The sequence below is a fragment of the Anastrepha ludens genome, chromosome 3 (assembly GCF_028408465.1).
Source record: "Anastrepha ludens isolate Willacy chromosome 3, idAnaLude1.1, whole genome shotgun sequence".
Lineage (NCBI taxonomy): Eukaryota > Metazoa > Arthropoda > Insecta > Diptera > Tephritidae > Anastrepha > Anastrepha ludens.
Window position 1 is genome coordinate 12,503,468 of NC_071499.1, and position 26,247 is coordinate 12,529,714.

The 26,247-nt window shown below is 40.7% G+C and overlaps 1 protein-coding gene across 1 annotated transcript in view; it reads left to right on the forward strand.

The window, feature by feature from the left end:
- The first annotated feature begins 1,497 nt into the window (after positions 1–1,497).
- LOC128857027 (pituitary homeobox 1-like) overlaps positions 1,498–26,247 on the forward strand; it is a 30,485-nt gene continuing 5,735 nt past the window's right edge. The window contains exon 1 of the mRNA XM_054092546.1: positions 1,498–2,996. Coding sequence (XP_053948521.1) covers positions 2,276–2,996 — 721 coding nt within the window. The 5' untranslated portion in view covers positions 1,498–2,275. The remainder of the gene's footprint in view (positions 2,997–26,247) is intronic.

Below are 26,247 nucleotides of genomic sequence, written 5' to 3' on the forward strand. Positions count from 1 at the left end.
CCATTCAATCAGCCGTGACACAGGTGTTAAAGAACATTCCCTTAGATGACATAAAAAAGTCCATGCAGAAATTGGTTGATCGTTCTGAACGTTGTATCGAGTTAAATGGAGACTATTTTGAATAAAAAATAACTAAAATAATAAAAAATAATAATATAATAAAAAATAACACAGTACGATACGTGTTTTATTCTACATCTGAAAAGTTATGTTATTTATTGAACATACTGTGAATGTGTAATTTCACATACTCTACCTGATCAGCATTTTCACTCTTACGAAGAATCCAAAAAATGGTTCGACTCATGGGGTTCTCAAAAGGCGATGCATCCTTCCGGCGCGGGACACGTGAGCTGCCCGAAAGATGAGAAAAAACGAATAATACTTTGAAGTGTAAATATGTAAGCGCTTGTTTAAAACAACACCTTCAATTTTGATGAAAAAAAAAATGCGGAGGCAAAGTTGTACCCCTATATATTTATTCAATTATTTTTAAGCCTGACTCGAGTAATTTGAAAATTATAGTCTAGGTTTGTTTTCATTGTTAACGGATATCTTTGTTGGGAAGTGCTTGTGTTTGTTTTCTGCCCCCAATCAGTTAAGAATGAAGTCTTTAACCTTCTGACATGAACTGAACTTCAGGAAGCACTTAAACAGCTTACTTTTGCTACATTAGATGTCGAGCATGAATAGCCGGAAAAATGAAAGATGGGCGTCGACAAAGCCAACTCGAGTGGAAACGCCTACAAAGTTTTCCAAGCACTTACACACGCTTGTACATACAAACAAATATACATAAGCATACATGTATGTGTGTATGTGCATATCTAAGAAGAAAGCAGATAATTTCAAGAATCATTTGCGCGCAGCTCACAAACCAATTAGAAAACGCAAACTAAATTTAGAACCGCCATTGAAAGTGAGCAGGCGAAGCGACAAAGTGAGAGAGCATGAATGTGGTGTGAGAGGAGAACAGCATAAGGAGCGCACGCGATAAACACAAACATACACATGAACATAAATGTATTCATATGTAATTACTTGCGCTGCGCTGCGCTGCGGATCACCAACGATCAGTGGAAAGATCATCATCTGGTCTACATTAAGGCAAGAGCATCGCATTGCCTGTAGGCAAAAGGGGGTGTGCAGCAATGAAAGTGTACAACATAGAGGTGCCTCTGTGCAATGTAGAAAATGTCTTTAGTTGGGGAAAAATTAAGCAGAAAAAAAAAACAGAAATGTTGGGAAGCCAACAAGAATTTGAAAATAATTTCAGTAGTCATTCGACTTTGGCATTGTTTAGTGTTTGCGCAGCAATTAAGTTAATTAACTCATTTGTGTTTTTTGCTAATTGAATTAGGACGCGAAAGAATCAAATTGACGACAAAAAGACCAACTCAACAAACGCCTGCAAGGAACTTGAGGAAATGCAAAAACAAGAAAACATACACACATACATATACATGTACAGAAGCAAGGCAAGCCCATGATGAGGATTTCTAGCGGCACGAATGAGACTGATGTGATTCTGTAAAGACAAAAGTGGCGTAAAATCAAAAAATTGCACTGAAAAGTGAAATTGAAAATTCGAAAAAAATCGAAAGTGACTTTGAAAGTGAGAAAACTCCGACCAGAAGCGGCGACCAACCGGCTGAGAAAAGCGAAATTTGCAGCTAAATTACGCAATTGGGTGTTGATGTGAACGACGAGCGCGATTGGTGTGACAAAAGAAGCGTGCAAAATTAAAAAACAAAAAAATAAATAAAAATATTAGAATACAAATAAATCAATTGTGGCGGAAAATAGTCAAAATTAAAAGTGACAACTAATCAGCATGACGTTGTGTGTGTGCTAGCGTAGTGGCAGTATCCATGCGGCAGCATTGTCGTGCGCGTCGCCCCAATGCAACTTGACTCCATGGCGTTGCGCTGTCATCGCCAATAGAGATCGACAAATGTCCATGCGACAATTTTGTTAATTAATTGACTCCTAATTGAATTAATGCGCAAACACACACAACTCACACACACACACGCACGCTTACTGGCAACGCATATTCAGCGTGGCGCTGCCAGTTAGTATAACCAGTGGTCCAGTCAGCGAAATTCGACACTGATTTGCGCTAATTTAATGATTTTCACTGCTCGCGCGTCTCTCCTCTCCTCTCGTTTCCTGCGCACACACTTTTTAGCTGCTTCTTCTACTTGTTCTTCTTCTTCTTCCTCCTCCTCCTCTACGCTTTTGTGCAAGTGCGCTTGTGTACGTGTAAATTACGATGCTTAACTATCACGAACCACAACACCAACAGCAACCACAGCCAATGCCGCAATTGAGTAGCTCAATTGCTAATACCGACAATTTCTATTATCCACAAACGTCAAACGTGCCCACGCTGACATTGCAAAATGCTGGCAACGGTGCCGGCGGCGGCGGCGGCTGCGGTAATGGTGGCGGTGGCGGTGCCGTTGTTGGTGGTGACCGTAGCATGACAGCGCCATCATCGTTGAATCATCTGCACAACCTGACTCACCATAATGCATTCGGTGCGCATAATTGCAATGCCAACAACAACAACAACACCAACAATACTTCCAGCATCAATTCCAATACCATTAATATGAGCCCACACCAAGTAGTGGCTGGCGCAGCCGCTGGTACAACCTATCGACAACAACAGCAGCAACATCACCACCCTCACCTTCACCAGCACGCACAGCAGCAGCCACAATCAGATAGAATTGCCGTCGGCGGTGAGGTTACTGCTGCTGCCACTACCGATGCTGGCTGCGGCGGTTCTTGTTCGCCCGATGAACTTACAAAAATCGAAGATAACTATCCCTTGCACGTTGTCGGCAGTAAGCATTCTGAAAATGTGAAACGTTTCTCCGTGAACAACTTGTTAGAATTGGCCAATGATTGCCGCATTTCGGGCAAATTGCAGCATCAGCATCAGCAGCGACAGGAGAATTTGGATGGCACGCAAATCAACGATCTAGGTGGGTTTACTTACACACACATATTCACATACATATACGCATATAAACATATGATTGGGAAATATATGGGCTACTTATTTCGGATACCTCGAGGCGAAACTTTTAAATGGGTTTCATGTAAGCAAATATATACAGCCATGGACAGATAAACAGCACAAATGTGAACCTTAAATGTTAAGTTAAGTTTTTAGTACGAACTCTGCTTTGATCATTACATTTATGCGAGGAATTTACCGTTTTTTTTCGATGGAATTTTTTGCATTCTATTTTATTTTTGCTGCTTTGAAGTGGACACAAAAATAGCACATTTTAACTTGAGCAGCGGCGAGTAAAACTTTATATTGTTTCAGCGATTTTTAGTATCATTTTTTGTTACTTAAATCAAATTTTAAAGTAATTACTAAAAATGGTACGTGGTAAACATTGCACGACGGAGAAAAGATCTCTTATATACCAAGAAAGAAACATTCATCCTATCTAAGCAAAAAATAGGAAAGAAAACCAAATTCGCGAAAAACTGATGCTAATGTGGATAGAGCTATAATGCGCAAGAGCAAAGCAGGTCCTTTTAAGGGCGGAGCCTGCTTTAGAGGCTTCAAAAAATCGATTTTTTCGTGGATTTTTTTAGGAAGGAAAGAAATATTCGATTGAAACGAAACTTTCAGGTTTTATTGTTATATATTTCAACAGTCTTCTCAAAGTTTTCCATTAGAATATATGCCATACTCGTATTGTGCCTGGTACATGCATTTTGCTGAGGCGCCTCGAATGTGCATGTGTCGTGCGGCGGGAAAGTTGCAGGTCGCAATTTTCATCTGAAACCAAAAACTCAAAAAAAATTTTATTTTAGTATAGTATAGCTTCTTGTAAAACTAAGAAAATTGAACGTAAGAAATTCAACAATTTTTCGCTAATTAAATAAAAAAAAATTGTTTTTTTTGGAAAAACAAATTCACTTTAGATTGTTTAAAAAGTGGGTTAATCATAACTTTCTTAAGGTTTTTTAGGTTCAACTAGAAGAGAATTTAATTCCGAATACAATCAATGTAATCTCGTTTCGATAGGACGCTTAACTTTTTCCCTATCTTTCCCGCCAATTAGGAAAAATCATAAAAATAAAAAACCGAGAAATCGCACTTGGAGCGATTCGGCTGCTCGTATACCTGCTCGACGCTTGCTCACAATTTCTTCTGCAACTCCGAAAATATTTTGAATTTGCTTCTGAAATTTTGAGGGCACATTCTAGGATAGTTTGGGAAGACATTTATGCAAAAAAAATCGAAATTTGAAGCCTCTAAAGCAGGCTCCCCCCTTAAGTCGGCACGACAAATAATGCTTGAAATAAACCAAGAATCTTGTCTACAAGTGTCCAGAAAGCTTGTAGGAAGGCGACTTAACGCAGCCCAGAAAACATATCAAACACCGACTTGCCTTTGCAAAAAAGCCCACCAAGACAAAGCTATTCAGTTTTGGAAAAACGTACTTTGGACCGACGAAACCAAAATAAAATTGGATGGGATCAGATGGGAAAACTATTGTAAGTCGTCCAAAAAATCAAGCGCTAAGTCCTAGGCTCACAAAAAACCCGATTGAATACGGCGGCAGAATCATCATATTTTGGGGAGCTTTTTCCTGGCATGATGTTGGGCCGATTGCTCGCGTGGTTGGTAAAATGGATAGATTTCAGTATCTGGATATACTCCAGAATAAAATGGAGCCATTTATGTTTGAGTTTATGCCATTAAATTGGACATTTATGAAGGACAATGATCCAAAGCACGCTGCAAAAACAATGAAGCAATGCCTCAGAAGAGAAAAAATTAATGTACTGGAATGGCCCTGATCTCAATCCAATAGGAAATTTGTGGAATGACGTTAAGGCCAAAATCGCTAACAAAAATTTTAAAAATGTTGATGATTTGTGCGCAGCAGTTGAGGAGGCTTGGTACTCAAATCCAAAGGAAAGATGCCACAAACTTGTAGAAAGCATGGAGCGACGGCTTGAAGAAGTAATCATAAACGGTGGACATAGTATAAACTTCTAATCTGGTAAAACAATATTATCACTTAACTATCTGATTTGTTTACTATTTTTGCTTTTATTTGGAATTTTTTAGGATATGCTATTTATGTGTCCAAGAGATTTCGTGAGTTATCAAAGTTCTCGTAAATTAAATCAGAACTGAAATTCTGTTTGCCCATTTTTTTGTTTTCAAGCGGAAGTAAATGAGTTTTTTATTTTTTATGTTGCTTTTTCCCCAAAAAAAAAATTATTATTTAAAAACATTTTCAACCCTTTGCTTTCAAAGTCTAAATGTGCTATTTATATGATCAGGGCTGTATGTATGCGTGTGCCTACTTATTTGCGTGTGAGTGAATGTTTCAGGCAAATTTTTTCATGATTTCGCCTTGATAGCCAATTTCAGCAAAAAAGTGAGTTAAATAGGTGCGTTCGAAATGTGATTCCCTGCTTGTAGACAGCATTAAATATCGATTCGGTGGAGGTAATGTTGTTATTGTGATGTGGTAAAATGATTATTGCTTCCGACTTGCAGGAGCCGGGAGTTGGGTTTTAATTAGTCACATGCAAGGTGAGCGTACGTTGCTTTGCTATTTTCAAGCCGAAGTCGTTCGTTGTAAGATATGGCATTTGTGACGTTTTCTTTTTAAATCAGTTATATGGGTTTTTGAAGTGAAACTTCTTAGAGATGCCGCCAGTGCTTCCGGGGCGTACAAACTCCTTGTGGACGATGCCTCCAGAGTCGCTGTTACCAGCGAACTGGGACCGGTTTCTAGTGGAAGGGGAAGGTCAAACGATCATTTTTCCCCACTAGCCCATTCGGTTGATCGCTTGGCAGACGCTCCGCGCGGGAAGGCTCATTACTTTTCAAACAAACCCTGTATACTTTAAGAAAATTCAAAAAAATCCGTTTTTTTCTGATTACTCCTAAATTCTCCCCTTAAATTTTCAAAATAGCAATATTCAATTTTTTACCAAGAAGTTTTATAATTTTTCTGCCTATGCAGTTTTATAATCTATTGCGTTATTATACTAAACATTTGAAGTGCTAGGCTTTTTCTTTTATGGAGGGAAAAAAATTTCAAAAAATCAATGGTATTCTGTAGTCACTTGAAACTTACACATTACACATAAAGAATGAAAATTCTGGTTAAAAAATTTAAACATTTGATGACATTTCCAAAAACTTTAAGATACAAAAACTTTGAGCTACTTTATTTTTGTTGTAGCACAAACCAAAATATTCTTAAAACAGAAGCTTTTACTATTTTTGCTACCGCAAATCCTTGTATATGGTGGGCCACGTAAAATTTGCCCTTTGAATCGGCTATAAAAAAAAACGAATCAATATTTTTTCAAACTTTTTTTTTATTTTGAAGATTGAACATTGTCATTTATGAATAAAAAATAATATCGTTAAAATTACTGCCACGACTGGCTTTACAGTAGGCCATTCGATCAACCCAATTTTTAAGCACATTTTCGATTGTTTGGGCTCCAATTTCATGAATGGCAACTTCGATTTCGGGTTTTAAAGCATTAATCGTCTCTGGATGGTTCGCATAGCATTTTTCCTTAACGGCTCCCCACAAAGAATAGTCCAACGGGCTTAAATCACAGCTCCGAGGCGGCCAATTGATATCGGAATTTCGGCTGATTATTCGGTTTTCAAAAACGGTAGCCAAAACTTCGAGTGTAACTTTGGCAGTGTGACAAGTTGCACCGTCCTGTTGAAACCAAATGTCGTAAATGTCATCCTCTTCAATTTTTGGAAACAACTCGTAGAGCATGTCACGGTAACGCTCGCCATTTACTGTAACCGCGGAAGAAGAAGAAGACTCACCACTTTGGAAATAGGTTTTCAATAGTTCCCAATTTTGTTCAAGCGTATAGCGTCCCATTTCGTAAATGTCAAACCTTTAAGTAAATTATGAACACATTTGACATGTCATTTGTGTTACTTACTTACTTACTTAGGTGGCCATAACAACCCGTTACCGAGTTACGTCCGACCTCACTAGCTCTCTCCAGGCGCCTCTGCTCCGCGCGCGCCTTCTCCAATTCTGTACATCAAGCGAGCATAGGGTTTTCTCCACCTGGTCTTTCCACTGGAGCAATGGTCTTCCTCTGCGTCGGCTCCCTTGGACTTCGCCCTCGAACACCTTCTTTGCTGGAGCTTCTTCATCCATACGCACGACATGCCCTAGCAGGCGTTGGATGGCGATGCGTTGAACTACGTCAATGTCGGAGAGAGCTCATACAGCTCGTGGTTCATTCTTGAACGGTAGTCTTCGCCAACGCGCACAGGTCCGAAGATCTTGCGAAGAACTTTTCTCTCGAACACCCCAAGAGCGGCTGCATCGCTTTGTGACACTATCCATGCCTCCACGCCATAAAGCAACACGGGCATGATGAGCCATGATGTAAAGTGTCAGTTTGGTCATGCGAGAGAGGGCTCGACTACTCAATTGCTTACTTAGCCCATAGTAACACCTATTAGCAAGAGTGATTCTCCGTTTGATCTCCAGGCTGATATCGTTGTTGCTGTTAACGGCGGTGCCAAGATAAATAAATTCCGGCACAACTTCGAAAGTATAGTTGTCCGCAATGACGTGCGTTCCTACACGCCGTGTGTTCCGCGTTGTAGACAGCATATACTTTGTTTTACCCTCGTTCACCGCCAGACCCACTCGTGATGATTCCTTCTCGATAGCAGAAAACGCAGCCGTGACATCTCGCTTACAGCGGCCGATAATGTCAATGTCATCGGCGTACGCAAGGAGCTGGACATATTTGTAGAAAATAGTGCCATTACGATGAACACCTGCTTTTCGGAGCACCCCTTCCATCACGAAGTTGAAGAGGTTGCATGACAGTGGATCGCCTTGTCTCAAACCTCGAACGGTTCTGAATGGCTCGGAGAGGTTATTTCCTACCTTGACGGAGCTGGTTGTGTTGCTCAACGTCATTCTGCAAAGCCGTATGAGCTTTGCTGGTATACCGAACTCAGACATGGTGGCGTACAGGCAATCCCTTATCGGGCTATCGAACGCAGCTTTATAGTCGACAAAAAGATGATGGGTGTCGACTTGCTTTTCATGGGTCTTTTCCAGGATTCGGCGTAATGTGAAAATCTGGTCGATGGTGGACTTACCACTTCTGAAGCCGATCTGAGGCCCGATCAGTGTGTTTGCCAACACTTAAGTCTTCCACATAGGACGCTACAGGACCTTGTACGCGATGGTTAGAAGACTGATGTCCCGGTAGTTGGTGCAGATCGTCGGGTCACCCTTCTTCAGTACAGGACAAAGGACACTGAGATTCCAATCGTCGGGCATGCTTTCTGCTAGCCATATTTTGCAAATGAGCTGATGCATGCTCCCTATCAGCACATTGCCACCAGTCTTGAATAATTCAGTGGGCAAGCCGTCAGCGCCAGCCGCTTTGTTATTCTTGAGCCGCTGAATGGCAACTCTGACTTCGGCATGGCTAGGTGGTGGAACGTCCAAATTATAGTCGATTGGCGGTATCGGGTCATCTTCTACTGGGTCGGAATTGTGTGCGTCATCGCCAGCAAGTAAATTTCAGAAGTGTTCCCTCCATATGCCCAGTGTGGACTGTGTATCCATAACCAGATTTCCGTTTTTATCTCTGCAGGCTGATGCTCCGGTCTTGAAACCTTGTGTCAGACGCTTAACTTGTTGATAGAATTTTCGAGCATCATTCCTGCCCCTGTGCTCCTCTAGCAGCTCACGCTCACGCTTCTCCTGTTCTCGCTTCTTGCGTCTGAAGAGGCGCCTCTCTTCCGATCTCTTTCCCCTGTAGTTATCTCGCACGGCCCGCGTTGCAGCTGACTGCAGAGTTCTTTTGTAAGCTGCGTTCTTCGCTGCAGTAGCTTCGCGACACTCTTGTTCGTACCATTGGTTTCGTTTAGGTGGGCGTTGGAACCCAATGGTTTTTTCAGCGGGATATATGTGCCCAAAGTCCGCCTGCGTCTGCAGGTAGAGAATCGTGGAGGAGCAACTCCGAGAGGTGAGCGGAGTACGTTTCGGCAGTCCGTTGTGATAGCAGCTTAGCGACGTCTAGCTTTCATTGCGTAGTGCGGCGCACGTTCTTCGCATTGCATAACCGCATGCGTATCTTGGCTGCGACAAGATAGTGGTCAGAGTCGATGTTCACTCCACGGAACGTTCGCACATCCTGCACACATGAAGCAAGCCTTCCGTCGATCACAACATGATCAATTTGGTTGCGCGTTCTTTGATCAGGGGTCAGCCAAGTGGCCTTATGGATGTTGAGGTGTTGGAATCTGGTGCTACTAACTACCATGATTCGCGCCGCAGCGAAGTCGATCAGCCTTAGACCATTGTTCGATGAGGTCTCGTGGAGGCTGAACTGACCGACAGTGGGATCGAAGACAGATTCTCGCCCAACCCTTGCGATGAAGTCCCCGAGTACGATCTTCACGTCGTGGGCTGGGCAGCGGTCATATACTTGCTCGAGTCTCGCATAGAAACTGTCTTTGATGGCATCGTCCTTTTCCTCCGTTGGGGCGTGCGCGCAAATCAGGCTTATGTTGAAGAACCGTGCCTTGATACGGATTGTGGCTAGCCTATCGCTCACAGGTGTGAACCTAGAGACGTGGGACCGAAGCCTCCCGCTTACAACAAATCCGCATCCTAATTCGCGCCGCTCCGCATGGCAGCTGTAGTAGGTATGGCAGCCTGCTTGCTTAGAGTAGCCTTGTCCTGTCCATCTTATCTCCTGGATGGCGGTGATATCAGCCTTAATTTTTTCGAGGGCTTCCGCCAACTGGATAGAAGCACCTTCCCTATTTAGGGTTCCGACATTCCAGGTGCATATCCGTAAATCGTAGTCCGGTTTTCGTTTGCGATGGTCGTCAACGTTGAGGGGTTCATTATCCGAGGCTATTGCGGTCTTCACTGGTTGTTTTTGTTTTCCGTGGCGGGTCCCAAACCCAGCGCACAACCCAAATTTGATGTCCTGGGGGGACATTCGTCTCACACATTCGTTCACTGCCCGGCGGGTGCTCAGCAGCTAGCCAGGATGGCCAAGGAAAAGACGGGATCAAATCCAGGGGGCTATGTGTTGACTTGAATAAAGCAAGTGACAAGGATAGGTCCCTGGAGTTTGCCATGTTAAACCCAGTCAAGGCCGTTGCCTTGTATTGCTATATCCCATACATCATTTGTGTTATCATTCTCAAAAAATAGGTGGTTCAAAAACCAAACGCTATATGGCCCACCCTGTAAAAAATAATATTTTTCCGACGTCCTTCTAAAAGAAAATGTGGACACCTAACCATTAGAAGGTCTGTATTTATTGTTTACAATTAATTGTAAGTCTTAGCTAGTCAGCTCTGGCTGGCTGTACATATCTGCCTGTTCAAGGTCTCAGAATGGTATCAAAACGGCGCTTTAGTGCTACTTGAGGAGTGCCAGACTGGCACTTCGACCATTTTACCTACCTACCTACCTACGTCGCAACGCAATGTTAGATAATCACTGCTTTTGAAGGCGAAATTCTGTAGCAGCGGTTGAAAGGAGAAGCATTTTCCTTGCCATGACTAGTGATTACTTCGAACTGTTTTTGACATTTAAAAATAAGCTAATGCTTATTAATTTATTGATTTTTTATTTTATTAATTTATTGATTTCTTATTAAAAAACTTTTCTAAAGGACGAAAAAGTCGATTGAATGTTTCAATCAAAACTTTTGAGCGATTTTAAAGCACTATCATTTTTTTTATTCAACAGCACAGCAATTTGTCCGCTGCGCCACCTTTGCGTGATATGCACGCACACCAGTCCGAGGCTCAGTCGATTTGGAGCAACTCGGCAACGAGTACATACACACATACATATGTACATACACAGCAGCCATTCAAATTGAACGAAAAACTGAAAAATTCCAACATTCTCACAAATGACATAATGTTAATTCATGTTGACAGTGCCGGCTGCTGCTGACAGCCAGGAAGGCAGACAAATAGCACAGTCAGAGTAACCGCAAGCGTTAACACCGTACAAATACACATACACACAAACACGCGTGCACACGCAGGCTATAAAAAAGTCATTTTGTGCGGTAGCTATGCAACTCCAGAATCTAAGCAGTTTTGTTTGAGTGCAATTCGAGAGTTTTCGCCAAACTTTTTGTTGACTTGAATGTTGACGACGGCTGGTAAGCCTTTTTTACCCTTTTTTCATGATTTTTTTTTTAAATTTTTTTAAATTTTTTTTGCTCCTTTTTTTCTTTCCAAATTTACAAAACTTATATAATTATAATCATATTTTTGTCTGTGCTTGTCGGCTTGCCGCATGAATCCATCAGAATTTCGTTTCTCCGCTGGCTGCCTGACTGGCTGGCTGGCAGTGGCAATTTACTGTTATTTTATTGCACGCCGCTGCTACTCCCGCGAGGCCAAGCAGCAGGCAATGCAAGGCAACAACAACTGCAATAGCATTGCATGCGCTCTGTTCTTTGCTGCTGGCGCGGCATATTCAACGTCCAACTCAATTTAGTTGAGTTGCATGCCGCATGTGCAACGATGCAACACAAGGTGTATCCTTTTCAACTGAATAAAGCGCATGTTGCTCGTAGTTTTTGTAGTTGGTTTAGTTTTTGTAGTTTCTTATTGTTGTGCACGCCGCTTTGCCGTCAGTATTTCTCCCCATTTTAAGTTTTCGATTCTTCAATGTTTTGGTTGCGTTGCTCATTTACTTGCAACATTTCCATGACTGGCGAAGTGTATCGCTGTTTGTTTTCCATTTTACATTTTTTCTATTTTTTATTTTTTCTATTTTCTATTTGCTACTTTTTCTTTCCCATTTCTCTACCCCTGTTCCAAAGTGCCACTCAAAGGGTAGCGGGTAATCGCTGGCGTAGCCGTTTTTCGTTTTTTATTCGATCCCACATCGCTTTGACGCAGCAATTCCTTAGGGGCAGTGGCGGCAGCGGCGGCGGCGGTTATGGTTTTTTATACCCTGCAGCAAGCACATAGAATGCCAACAACAACAACCATAGCATTGGCCGCATTTGTACTAGCAATTGTAGCACAGCGGCATTTGAAGTTTGGTGACAAATTGGCATCGCTTGTGATGTGACAGATTTATTTTGTGCTACTCCGCTTTGAAGTGTATTTTTTATGTTTTTTTGTTCGTTTTTTTAGAACAGATATGTAAATACATATTCTACATACGCATGGCACTCGTTTTGTTCCTTTTAAACTACTTACTTGTTTTAATTTCTCTCGTCTGCTCAATGGGTAATTGACTGAATTATTGTCTCTTTAAAAAAAAAGTGTTAAATTTATTGTTTGTCGTCGTTTTCGGGTGATTCCTCTGTTTTTTAGTAGTTGCTTATTTGAATTGTTACAGCTCAGACTCTTAACTTTTTATGAACACTTAAATAGCAACAGCAACTCAATACGCGTGGTAGTTTTCTTGTTCATCTCCCTTTTTATGCACTCAACTGCAGCATGGCCCGTCAGTTGTTTCCGTCGCAGCTCATCAAAATTGAGACATATCACATCAAGCGTGTAAGTAATACGTCAACGTTTGTGAATTGCCGCTAAATGCCGCCGCCCAGGTTAATTCACACAAAGACCCCTGAAAGTGCATACAAAATGAATGCTTGGTTGTTGTGATCTCCCTGCTCATAATCGGCGATGATTTCATCTACAAACACTGCGCGCCATCCCTACCAGAAGTGCACGCATGCATTTAAATATCAAACTTACAGCAGAGTGAAAAAAATTGTATTCGAAAATATGCTTTTGACGTGATAATATCGATGGTTTTCGAGAAAAGTGACATAATTCAAAAATACAAAATACTGAGTTGGGTCAGTTTTCTAGATAAGTGACGCGCCAATTCGATCACCTGACAAAACGACACTAACGCCATCTCTCAGAATTGCTTCAAGATTCGCTTATGACGCTTTTCCAGATAAAAATATATAAACTCTGTAGTTGATTTTTGCTTTTAACGGCAAAACTCCGAATTTGAGTTAATTTTGAGTTGTGTCGCTTTTCTCGAAAACCATCGATATAGGGCCTTTCATTGAGGTCGGATTGATAGCGCCAAGCCAGTGTGCACTGTCAGTATTCTGGCATATGAAATAGACAGCTGAAGAGATAATCTTTTCGTGGGCATCTTTTCATCGCTTACCATTTCATTTCAAATATGTCAATGAGCAAAGCGCTTCACTGCTTTAGTTTTTTTTTTTTTTTTTTTATTATTATTTACATTGTAACTAGTTAATAAATTATAAACTAACGAACAATTTGGATTTAATTTTGTACAATACAACTAAATTTAAAAATACTCTGCATCAGGCTTGCAGGGAAATGGGCTACTGCGTGAGTTGGTGCGGTTTTTTTCGTTTCAGCCTTTCTTTCCATTTAACGGGGTCAATTAGGGCTGAGGCTTCGCTATTTACATGGTGGCGTAGTCTTTCCATATGAGACTTAGCGTTGATGTTGATCGAAGTGGCAACTGATTCGATGCCAAGGTCGCGTTCGATATCGGTGTTACGGACGTACCAAGGTGCATTAACAGCGCATCGTAGTACCTTATTTTGGAATCTTTGTATGGATTTTATGTTGGTTGAGCTTGAGCAGCCCCATAGCTGGATCCCATATGTCCAAATTGGTTTAAGCACCTGCTTATATAAAAGAATTTTATTGTATAGGGATAAGGCTGATTGGTTGCCCATAAGCCAGTACATATTTCTAAATCTGATATCTAACTCTTCTCTTTTCTTTTTAACGTGAGCATTCCATCTAAGCTTGGTATCTAATGTCATACCTAAGTATTTGGCGGTGTTGTGATGCGGAATTTGTACGCCGTTTATATGTAGTGGCAGATATTTGATTTTCTTCTGTGTGAAGTCTAAATGAACCGATTTTGTTTCGTTTAGTTTTATGCGCCATTTAATGGTCCACTCGGAGATTTTATTTAAATAAATTTGAAGGTTTTTGATTGAGTCAATCTGAGCTTCTCCTACCGATAAGGTGGCTGTGTCGTCAGCAAAAGTTGCTGTGGAGCAATTTATGTCAATAGGTAGATCATACGTAAAAAGAATATAAAGAATGGGCCCCAGCACGCTGCCCTGTGGGACGCCAGCTTTAATTTCCTTAAGTTCGGAATATGTGTCTTCGTATTTTATTCGGAAAAATTCGGGGAGGGGGTTGGACAAGTCTAAGCACTCAGTCAGGAGACCATTGTACTACAATCGAATAGATTTCAGTAGAAAGAATAGAATGTTAAAAAGTGGGTGGTAAGACGGCTAAATTAGTTTCAGACCACTCTTCAACAAATCTCTTGGGTTCCTTGATGAAGCTTAAGACATCCGCAAGAGGAAGAGTATGAACCTTATTCACACTCAGTATATCACAACTCAATATCCTAAGTCTGATTCTGGATAGCTACAGAGAAAATGCTCTACAGTATCGTCATTCTCAAGACAGGATAGGCATAACGGGCTGTCTACGACCGCCATGACAGCAATATGCTGGCCACAGCGTTGTGCCTGGTGATTACACCCACCAGTACTCTCAGGTCCTTCCTGCTGAGTTTTAGGGGAAAGGTCACTATTTTCCTGTTTGGTTCTTTCACAAAGCACTACTCTGCACGAGTTCAACCCAGACCAATGTCCTTTATGGGTAGACTGCATGAAATTGTCAATCTATAGAAGAATCGATGCGGAATTGACATCTAGAAAGGGCTCAGGGCCTAGTGGCATACTTGGAGAGCCGTCATTTGCCAATTTATCAGCTCACTCGTTCCCTGCAGTACCACAATGCCCAGGCACCCAAATAAGACTAACTTTGCTGTGTTTTGCAACACTGTTCAGTTTTGTCTTACATTCACCGACTAACTTCGACGAGCAGCGTGGGTTAGCAAGGGCTTTGAGCGCAGCTTGGATTGGTAGGACGGTTATGTATACCATAAATTGGACTGAGCGCGCGATGAACGGAGCGTTGACTTTCGTATGGAATGTTAATATTGGATGATTTGTAAACGTTGTTGTAAGTAAGACTTTCCACGATGAAATGACAATGAATACTGAACAAAATTATATATTTAGTTTGACAGTAGTCACGCATGATGTGTCAAAAACACGCTATTGGAAGAAGTTCTTCCAATCTTTTTTTGTTTTTTTTCCTTGTTTACTCCTCTCGGGAGCATGGGGCTTCAACAATACTCTTCCATCGTATACGGGCTTGTGCTATTTATTTATGCACCGTCCCATGAGATGTCGGCATCTGCTGGTGCGCACAGCATCGACCTTCTCTAAGTAGTTTTTGATCGACGGCAACCCCTGCTCCCTTGCGGGTTCCAGTCCAGTGCCGTTCTCGTGATGCTATCTGGTGTGCTTCTAACCGTGAGACCTCTACATCACCACTTTCTGCGTTTGATTTGTCTAAGGATGGGTTCCTCATTCGTTAATCTCCACAGTGCGTCGTTATTGATGGTGTTTGGACAGAATATTCTGCATTTGTTGATGAAGGATTGTAGTCTCTGTGTGATGGCTGTCTGATCACCCTTTAGTTTTTGAAGAATTAGATATGTATTAATATATTTCCCGTGGTTCCTAGGAGGCACAAAGAACCTCAACAAACAGGTTAAAGTTAGGTTTATTAAAAGCAAGAATTTGTATTTGCCTTCATGAACGGGTTTCTTGTAGCCCATCTGCTTCTGCCACCTCCACATGTTGGATGGTCTCCCGCGCCTGCGACTTCCTTGTGGGCACCAGGCTAAGGCTCCTTTTGCAATATCTCTATGAGGCTTCCAAAGTGTATGCCCAACGATTGCCATTTTCGTCGCCAAACTTTGAGATGAGCAGGAACTAGCTTCGTTACTCCAGACATCAGTGTTGGCGGATTGGACGGAAAACGCGCACAATCCTGCGGATACAGCGTTTGAAGAATGCTTGCAGAGTTTTTTTTTTTACCGCACTTTGTCGTATTCCATGTCTCGTTTCCTTACATAATAGCAGACTTAACATTTGACTCTAAGGCCCTTAGTTCCGTACTCCTGGATATATGTGAAGATCTCCAAACTTTGTCTGACATAAAAAATACAGCGTGGTCTTTCGCTATTCGATTGCATATGTAAGCTGCTGACTCGGTAGTTCCGAAGAGCCCATAAGTTGTCCCACAAAAAGAGCGGCATACAGCCTTTTTTATACACTCCGAGATTTGTCATTGCCTGTCGAGCGGAAACCGCTTTAGGAAACACTTTTTCTACTGAATGGTAGTCGCACACACCCCTATTTGGATACGGCGACCGCCAAGACAGAGGAAGAGGAATTCCTCTTTTGCATTGGAAAGATCAGGTGGAGAAGAACTTGACTTCACTTGGTGTGTCCAACTGGCGCCGGTTAGCACGAGAAAGAAACGACTGGTGCGTTTTGTTAAACTCGGCCAAAATCGCGTAAGAGGTTATTGCGCCAATTGTACACACCAAGTGAGGCCAAGTCCTCCTCCACCTGATCTTTCCCCTTCCTCTGCTGCTACCAGCTGGTACCGCATCGAATACTTTAAAAGCCGGAGCGTTTGTATCCATTCGGACGACATGATCCAGCCAACGTAGCCGCTGGATCTTTATCCGCTGCGCTATGTCTTTGCCTTCGTAAAGCTTTTACAGCTCATCGTTCCATCGCCTGCGATACTCGCCGTCCCCAACGTGCTAAAGTCCAAAAATTTTCCGCAAAATCTTTCTCTCAAACACTCCAAGTGATACCTCATCGGAAGTTGTTACAGTAAGAGCCTTATAAAGTGTGAGTTTTGTTCGTCGAGAGAGGACTGCAATTGCCTACTTAGTCCAAAGTCGCATTTGTTGGCAAGAGAGATTATTCATTGGATTTACAGGCTGACATTGTGATCGGTGTTAATGCTGGTTCCTAGATAAATGAAGTCTCTTACCATCTCGTAATCATAACTGTCAACAATAACGTGGCTGCCGATACGCCAATGCGCCGACTGTTTGTTTGAAGACAGCAGGTACTTCGTTTTGTCCTCGTCAACCTTACTGTGCATATTTTTACCCCAAACTGTACAAGTATGCTTCTCAGAAATCAAATTGCCTTTTGCTTTGCTTCATACACGAACCTTCTCCTTCCCTCACCCTTAACAACAAACGTACGTCAACTCTGTTGCTTTTATGTTGACAGCTCGGCTATGCGCCCCTGTCAAACCAAAATCACATGCACCGCCTTTCAGAAATTGCCCACATATGGCGCGTGTATGTGAGACGATTTATCATCACAAGCGTATACCATACCGGCAATAAAAGCAGCAACAACAACACATCAGCATAATTCAAGTGGCTGTCGGCGTGGCAGCCTACCGCAACCGAAATGAATAATTAAATTTTAAAGAGCACTAAATTTTCACCTAATTATAAATCATCGTCTTTTGTTGTTTTTATTTTTGTTTTCACATATTTTTGTGGATTTTTCTGCCCCTGTTTTCAACCAGTGACGACTACCGCTTGCCGACTGCGTCCTTCTCGTTATTTTGTGCGATTTAGTGAGTTACGCGTGTTCTGGTGTAATTTGTGTCATCCCATGGATCAGTGAGAATACATTTTGTGGCTTGTTGACAAACGATTCGCATAGCGTTTTTTTCGAGGCGGTTCATAAGCACCAGAAGCAATAGTTAGTAGGCCGCAAGCTGAAAGCCAGAGATACAACGAAATTGGTGGAGGTGGTGATGAAGAGGTTCAGGAGTCCAGAAAGATAAACGACGTAGAAGCGGCAATGAATTTCCTCATATAACAAGACGAGTATACGAACTGTGTGGCTGAAATCAAATACTTTTGGCGACGCTATCAGCAGATTGAGTACCAAGAGGGCTGAAGTATTTGTCGGTACGGTTTATGATCTACAGTATGGAAGCGTGACCGCCATGGCGTGGAAACTATTTAACCAATTCGATTCAAACAAACTGTATTGTATAAGTTTGGTTAGTTGGTTGAAGTGGGGATTCATCCAAAATTCAACTAGCGCTTCCGCACCATTTTGATGCCACATCCTCGTTACCAACTTGTTTAACAGTTATTTACAGCATGACTATATCCAGTCTGTGCGGTTTAAGAACCTTATTAGGTTGTTGACATCTAAGCCGGACTCTCGAACGGCGGTTTGCCCAGGGTTAAAATTCTGTCCTTCCTAAGGTTGTAGGTGGGCCATAACGTTCTACTAATTTTGCAATTCATCTGGTCTTTCCATCTACATACAATTTGCGATTCGGAGTTACTTTCGGGAAATTGCATTCCTGACTGTACCCAGTGGTGTGAAGATCGATTCTGCAAGAATATATTAATGGCACCAATCTCCCCAGTTCATCTGCTTTTTCGTTACTTTCAATATTGCGATGTCCCGGGACCCAGATTAAGGTAACTTCATGATTTTCACTCAAGGTGGTAAGGCTATTCCTACTTTGTTCCGCCAGTTTAGAGGTTGATGTAGCCGAACCCAGTGCCTAGATTATAGCTTGGCTATCCGAAAGAATAGCAATATTGCTATTAAAAGAGAAATCTGTGATTAGTAGCCTACAAGCTTCCCCAATTGCCAGTACTTCCATCTGGTATTAGGGAGACGCACAGATTTTCCAATTCCAAGTCTATGAGAATACATACCAGCTCCAACACCGCAATCCATTTTACTGCCATCTGTATAGACTGTAGAGTCGAAGTTGTTTAGAGAGAATCCCTTATACCATTCCTCCTTACATGGAAAGAGAGTGGCAAAATTCCTATTGAATGTTACCGTTCAGATGATATACTCAGTCTTCTCCGAGGTGAACTGAATTTGTCGCAGTAATAGACTGGCATGGCCATGAGCCTTTTCGTTCCAGCGACTTGCTTCATTTAACCTAAATGCACTCATGGGTGCCATCTTCTTGATATATACAGGGTTGGCCATATTAAACTGACCCATTGAGTAACCCTATAACTTTTTACTGTAATTTCAGATCAGCTAATGACATACCGCGTTGGAAGCGTCAGTCGAAGGAGATTTATACCATGAAACAGTACACCCCAATAGAATGCGCTGAAATTGTTCAGCTGTACATTCAAAATTCCTTCTCGATTGTAAAAACGCAACGTCATCAAATCATTATGAGTGATGAGGCCCATTTCTCCTTGAACGGAACCGTAAATAAGCAAAATTGCCGTTTCTACGCCACTGAAAACCCTCAAATTATTGAAGAGGTACCTCTCCACGACCAAAAAGTTACAGTCTGGTGTGGCATTTGCGCTGATATGGTCATTGGGCCGTTCTTCTTTGAAAATGGTCAACACCAACCATTGACCGTCAATCAAGAGCGTTATCGGGCCATGATAACCGATTTTGTGATGCCGATTGTTCGTGAAAATGGTATGGAACACTTCTGGTTTCAGCAAGATGGCGCACCACCACACACAGCACGAGCCACCGTCAACTTATTGAAGACTTTGTTCCCTGGCCGTTTGATATCAAAAAGCGGCGATTTTGACTGGCCGCCACGATCACCGGATTTGACGCCACCGGACTTTTTTCTTTGGGGCTATTTGAAATCTAAGGTTTACGTCAACAAGCCAAAGACACTAGGCGCACTTAAGGCCAATATCCGACGGGAAATAGCCGCCATATCGGCCGAGACGCTGGCCAAAACTATGAAAAACGCCGAAAAACGGGCACATTACGCTATACGAGCTAAGGGCGACCACTTGCGCGATATCATATTCAAAAAGTGATGTAAACGAATCTCCTTGAACTAAATTAAATGTTTTTCACAATGAAACACAAAAAAATGTTTCTTTTTCCATATTTTTTTAATAATCACATGGGTCAGTTTAATATGGCCAACCCTGTATAATATAATAGATCTACCGGAATAACGTGTGTCAGTGCGTTGAGAGTCTCCCTAGGACATGATCTGATTGGACCGACTGTTATTGCACAGGCTGATCTTTGTATTCTGCTAAGTAATTTGATGTTATATTCTCTTTCTAGAGTGTATGAGCTTATATATTAAATATATTAAATGAAATGTATAGTCACCACCATTAGCTATAATGGCTTCACATCTTTGAGTCATACTTTGTGCTCATTTCTGCGCACGTTGTCCACAACGGCTCCAAATCAGGCGAATTTGTCTCGATAACTGTTTGCGCGTCCATATTAATTTTCCTTTAAGTTTTTGCTTAACTCCTGCCCAGACATTTTCAATAAGATTGGCATCAGGCGACTGTGCAGCCATACCTAACATATCAATCTCCTTTTGCGGGTTTCACTCTACATACCTTCGGCTTCAATATTTGGGATGGTTTTCTTCTTGTAAAATCCAGAGTTGGTTAGTTCTTCCAAATGTCCTAACAGCTGATGATAATGCAGCTTCTTGGCAAATTTTATTCATCAGAACCAATTCTTTGGAATTACTGTTCTGTTGAGCTGTTACTGGTCATGAAAGTCATTACATTTGCATGCTTGTAATCACCACTTATACACCAACGACTCCAAGATGGAAAATGGGATTGAGCAGCGACATTCTCTGACTTCTTGGGAAAAGAAGATTATTAGATCTACCAGATTTTGTGAGTATTTTTGAGGCAAAAATGATTGCTACGGCCGTTTGGAGGGACATAAGCCACAATATCTCGAAAATTATTCGCCATTTTTGCTGGTAGTTGAGCTACTATTCATTGGGGGAGGAATATCCATTATTTTCTCGGTAGATGGTATAATTTTATAGGTATAAGACAGGCCGCTAAGATTGTGAATGCTGTTTACGGTGCCGATACTGTAACAGCTAATTACATGCAATTTTGGTTTGGTCGATTCCGTTCGCGCATTTTTGATGTTAAAGAAAATGTCGATAAAGTCGTAAATGTCGGTAAAATCACAGAAATAATCGAAGTTCACCGGCATCGTAGCATCACTCTGGAGCTAAAAATCGACCATAAAACAGTTTTAAACCATTTCCGCAAATCCAGATTCAGCAAAAGGTCGATATTTGGGTGCCACACTGGGTATGAGAAATGGGTCACATATGACAATATTGTTTATTTCGCTTATTACTCGTATAAGTCTAAAACATAATTACTGTTTTTACAGACGACTTAGATCTAATATGAGCTTAAATTACTACTATTTTACTATAATAATTAAATAAATTAGAAAAAAGAGTTTAGAAATTTATAAAATTCATTCTTTGAAACCGAAAAGTCAAGCGGAATAGAACTCGAGATCTCATTGAATTCTCTTAAAGCGCGGGCAATAGGAGAATTACGCGCATAATTCGTGTTAAGAAATTTAAGATGAAATGGATAAGTATTGCGTAACGATCTAGTAGGACTATGAAAGTAAATGCAACGTACTAGGGATGAACAGTCCACTTCTCCTTTCATTACACTAAAAACAAAAGACAGTGAGAGTATAGACCTTCTACTCTCTAGAGACTTTAAGTTAATTAAAATCAAACGAGAATGATAGGAAGGGATAGGATTTGAGAATTTTAACGACCTGGGAGCATATTTAAGGAACACCTTCTGTACACGTTCAATTCTCTCAATAGCGAATTGGTGGCAAGGCCTCCAGATAAAAGTTGCATATTCTAATCTAGAGCGAACGAAGGAAGTGAAAAGTAGTTTGTGAGTGTAAGGGTCCAAGAACATGGAGCTATTACGCCGTATAAAACCTAAGACTGAGTAAGAAGTGGACACAACAAAGTTAATGTGACTGTTGAAAGGAAAATGTGATGACTGGAAAACCTTTTGAGTTTTAGCGAAGGTGACATGAAAACATTTCTTAAGATTTAGAGAGATGCCAGAGTTACTGCACCAGCGAACGAGCGCATTAATTTCCGTTTGAAATATAGGAACATCCTAATTTTTTCTAATGGCCAAATCATCAGCATATAAAAGAAAGTTGGCAAATGAAAAACAGGTACAAAATCATTAATAAATAGAACGAAGTGAAAGGGGCCCTAAAATACTGCCTTGTGGCACCCCTGAAGATGCAATGAATGGTTCCGAATATTCACCCTCAATCGTTACCACACATCAGCTATCGGATAAATAAGATTTCAACCATTGAAAGAAAATGGAATGGAAACCAAGCGAGGCTAATTTACGTAATAGAATTGCATGAGAAACTCTATCAAATGCTTTAGAAAAGTCCGTGAAGTCGACTTGAAAACCTTCAGCAAAAGTTCCAAAGCAGTATTCACCAAAAGCAGCCAGGTTGGAAACTGTAGACCTACCCGAGATAAATCCATGCTGATTGGGCGAGATTAAGCTCTTAGTTGCAAAGTACATTTTTTCTTTTACAATTCCTTCGAAAAGTTTGGAAGTAATAGAAAGCTTCGAGATCGGCCTATAGTTGCACACAGCATTCTTTTTGCCACTCTTGAAAGTAGGGGTGATAGTTGTGATTTTCCAATCGTTGATAAAAACTCCCGAAGATAGAGATTTATTTAAAACTAATTTGAGAGGAATGACAATAGCCGGGCAGTTTTTAAGAAAAATTACGGACAGCCCATCCTTATCAATCTGCGAAGAAGGTTTTAAACGCAAAATCCCATTCTCAATGTCCGGAGAAACCAGGTTTAAATAGCCAAAATTCAAAGATGAAGATGATTATCACGGCAAGGAGAAAACGAGTACATATCATCACTAGTGGAATTAGATTTGAAAAAAATCGGCAAATAAATTGGCTAAGTCCACAGGAGTATACGCTAATTTCTCATTATAATGAACCGCAGAAGGGACTCGAGCGCTTGACTTTTTAGATTTAACAAATCGCTAAAAGGCCTTAGGATTAGACTTAATATTCTCTTCAATCCGAAGAATATAGTTCCTGTATAAAATATTTATTTAAACAGTTGAATTTTTTTAAGCAATGCTTGTAATTTATAAAGATAGATTCATTCTTTGATGCTAAAAATTGCTTGTGAAGCTTATTCCGCTTATTTATAAGTTTTTTAAGTTGATAAGTGTACCATGGAAGTTTAAAGGGTTGTTTTTTTAATTCTGGTACATATTTCATAAAAATTTGAAGCAAATGCGCTTTAAAGATAGAATAGCATTCAACAATATCTAATCCAGAAAGCAAATCTTCCCAATTGATGTTATGTAAAATGCTGTTTAACCTAGAAAAGCCACAAGAGGAGAAATTGAAAGCTATTGTCTCGTCTGGTTTACTACTCGCAAACTCGCAAAACTCGACGTTAAGCATTCAAGTGACATGATGTTTATCAGCAGGCGAGAAGAATGAGAAGCATTCAGAGAGAGAACTATTAATATTAGCACTGACGAAGATGAGATCAAGAATTCTATTAAGCTTATTTTTGAAAGAATTAATTTGTACTAAATCAATGCTTAATAGATTATCAATTACATATAATTCTAGTGATGATGTGACATTAGTTGGGATTAGACTGTACTTACAGAAGTTAGTGTACCAAGAAACATTTAGAACTAGGGAAACAATGTTGTCCGTATGCGACTTGTAAAGATCAAAATTACTTAGGCGCTATGTAAGATACAATTAAGTATAAAGAGCCAAATCGAGATGATCCCTTTATACAAACACACAATTGATCAAGAATGGGATCCTCGTTTAAAAGCGAGATATGGGATGCTTGTAGCTTACGTTGAACTGCAATGAGAACTCCACCCCCTAAAGAGCAACCCGTACTTTCTACATTTCGGACTTTACGAAAAACACTATATAAGTTTGAGTCGAAGTATTCATCGTCAAAAAAAAAGAGTGAGCGATGAGCCAGGTTTCAACAAAAATGATGACGTCAACACGTTACACGTATTGTGTAAAAACGATCGTAGTCAAAGCATGATGAAATAGTTCAAACGGTGGACAAACCAGGACTTACGGCCTGGAAGGTTCTACTGTGTATTTACTGTGTGGAAAGGAATAATTTCTTAAGAGTTGCTTCCGTATGGCCAAACATTAAATTTAGATCTCTACTATCAACAACTGGACCGCTTGAAGCGAGCGATTGACAAGAAACATCCAGAATCGGCCAACAGAAGAGATGTTGTATTCCATCAGGACAACGCCAGGCCACACACATCTGTAGTGACTCGCCAAAAACTCCGGGAGTTAGGTTAAGAAGTTTTAATGCATCCGCTTAATAGTCCGGACCAGGCACTATCTTTTTCTCGGTTACCATCTTGTCATCGGATAAGAAATTAGTATCAAGAGAAGTATGTGAAAATCGATTACTGGAGTTTTCGCCAATAAGGGCGAATGCTTCTATGAGATAGGCATTATGAAGCTACCTTTCAAATCTAAATATGTAAATATGCATAAGTACATAGATACACTTATATAAAGTAGAGCAAGGTGCAATCCGAAAATTGGCACTCAGTTTCAGATTTACTTCTACAAAGTTAACATCAAATTAAACTAACATAGAAACAAGCAACATATGTATGTACGATTATATGCACACACACACACACACACACGCACATACCTTGAAATGCTTCTAGGAAAATCAATTAGCTGATGAGCTCGAAATAGAGTCAACACGGCGATTTTATGCATTTCATGTATGTTTACAAGCATGTACGAGTATGTATGTATGTATGCATTTGTGAACTCTATCAACCGTCAGCTATTTATTGATGCATTAAACGTTTGGCGAACATACAAACATATTTCAGCAAATGCCAACACTAAATCATCATTTTACGAGATTTTAATTCGATTACAAAATAATGCCTTGTCTTTCAGCGATTTCAGCTAATGGCATACAAAGTGTCGCAAAGTGGGGACAAAGTGAAAGGCATTTCTGCTTAAATTTTTATGAGCGCCAGAAGCAAAAAGAAAAAACAAAAACAAAAGCACAAGAGAAAGTATTAAAGGAAGAAATTTAATAGAAATCCATGAAAAGTGTTGTTGAAAAGTAGTATTTAAGGATGTGTGAGTGTTTGGCTTGTTTGCAGCCTGCCGCCTGCCGCCTGCCGTCTTCTGTCTTCTGTTTCCTGTCAGCTGACAAAAGGTGTCAAGTAAGCAATAACATCAATTGTGTTATTTGCGTTAGTAGTAGTAGTAAGCACAGTTGACCATTTTGTTGTTGCCTGCGAGGTTGTAAATATGATGTGCAACAATACGAACCAAATTTAACGATCCACCACAGCGGCACAATGAAATTGCGGCACATAAAATCAGATTTGATGGCTCCTCCCTCCGGCGCTATTGACACCCGGTAAATGCTGACGCGTCGTAAAAATGTTCATGCTCCGGGAACTATGCTATGTTATGTGCATGTGTATGTGTGTGTGTGTAAATACATGGGCAAGTATGTGGTCATTTGGTCCCTAATATGCAATTTGAGCTTTAATTTGGAATCTTCTCGCATTTCGTGGAATTGATTTAATGTTTGCTTGGGAATTGTGTTATTGCCTTGTTAAATGTCAACTAAGAGCGCCTTAAAGTTATTCAAGTGTTACTCGTGTAGGCGCATCTGTAAATTTGTAGGAAATAAATTTAATATTCGGAAACGCATTAAATAAAAGGCCACTTGCCGCAATAGAGTACCACTAGAAATTCTCGAGTATGTGAATAATGAGATTTAGAAGCGAAAATATTTAGTGCAAAAACTGCCCATTATTCGTTTTTATTTTATGCGTTATTAAGAATATTTCATATTTTCTGCGAAGAGCAAAAAAACAATAGTTTTTTAAAAAATCTTTAAAATTTCATGCCTCGAAAACAGTTAAGCTTTGGACATCATCAGCAGAAATAGCTAAACTTATGTTCTGCGAAGAGAAAAAAAATATTTTATAAATTTTTTTTAATCATCTTTTTAAGTATCTAGGCGGACTTTACCGGTAACGCTGCAGTATAAAATAAAAGCTGCAATAATGTAGTCAATGAGAACACAATGGTAATGGTAATGCTTGCTCGGGTTAGGTTAAGGCCTTTGCGCACTGCGACCAGGTTGATCTATTGTGCGCCCCTAACTACTTAATTAATGGGTGGTTGAATTTCAAGGGCCGATGTTGAATGTGAACCGCACCTAAACGTCAAGTTTTTTTCTGCATTTCATCCGACACTTTTGAATTTCAGACTAACTCAATTTAAACCGTGGAAAGATACACAATCGAGCAACGCGTTAAAGTTATTCAGGCTTATTATGAAAACCGGCGTTCAAATCAAAATGCATATCGCGCACTTCGTGATTTCTTC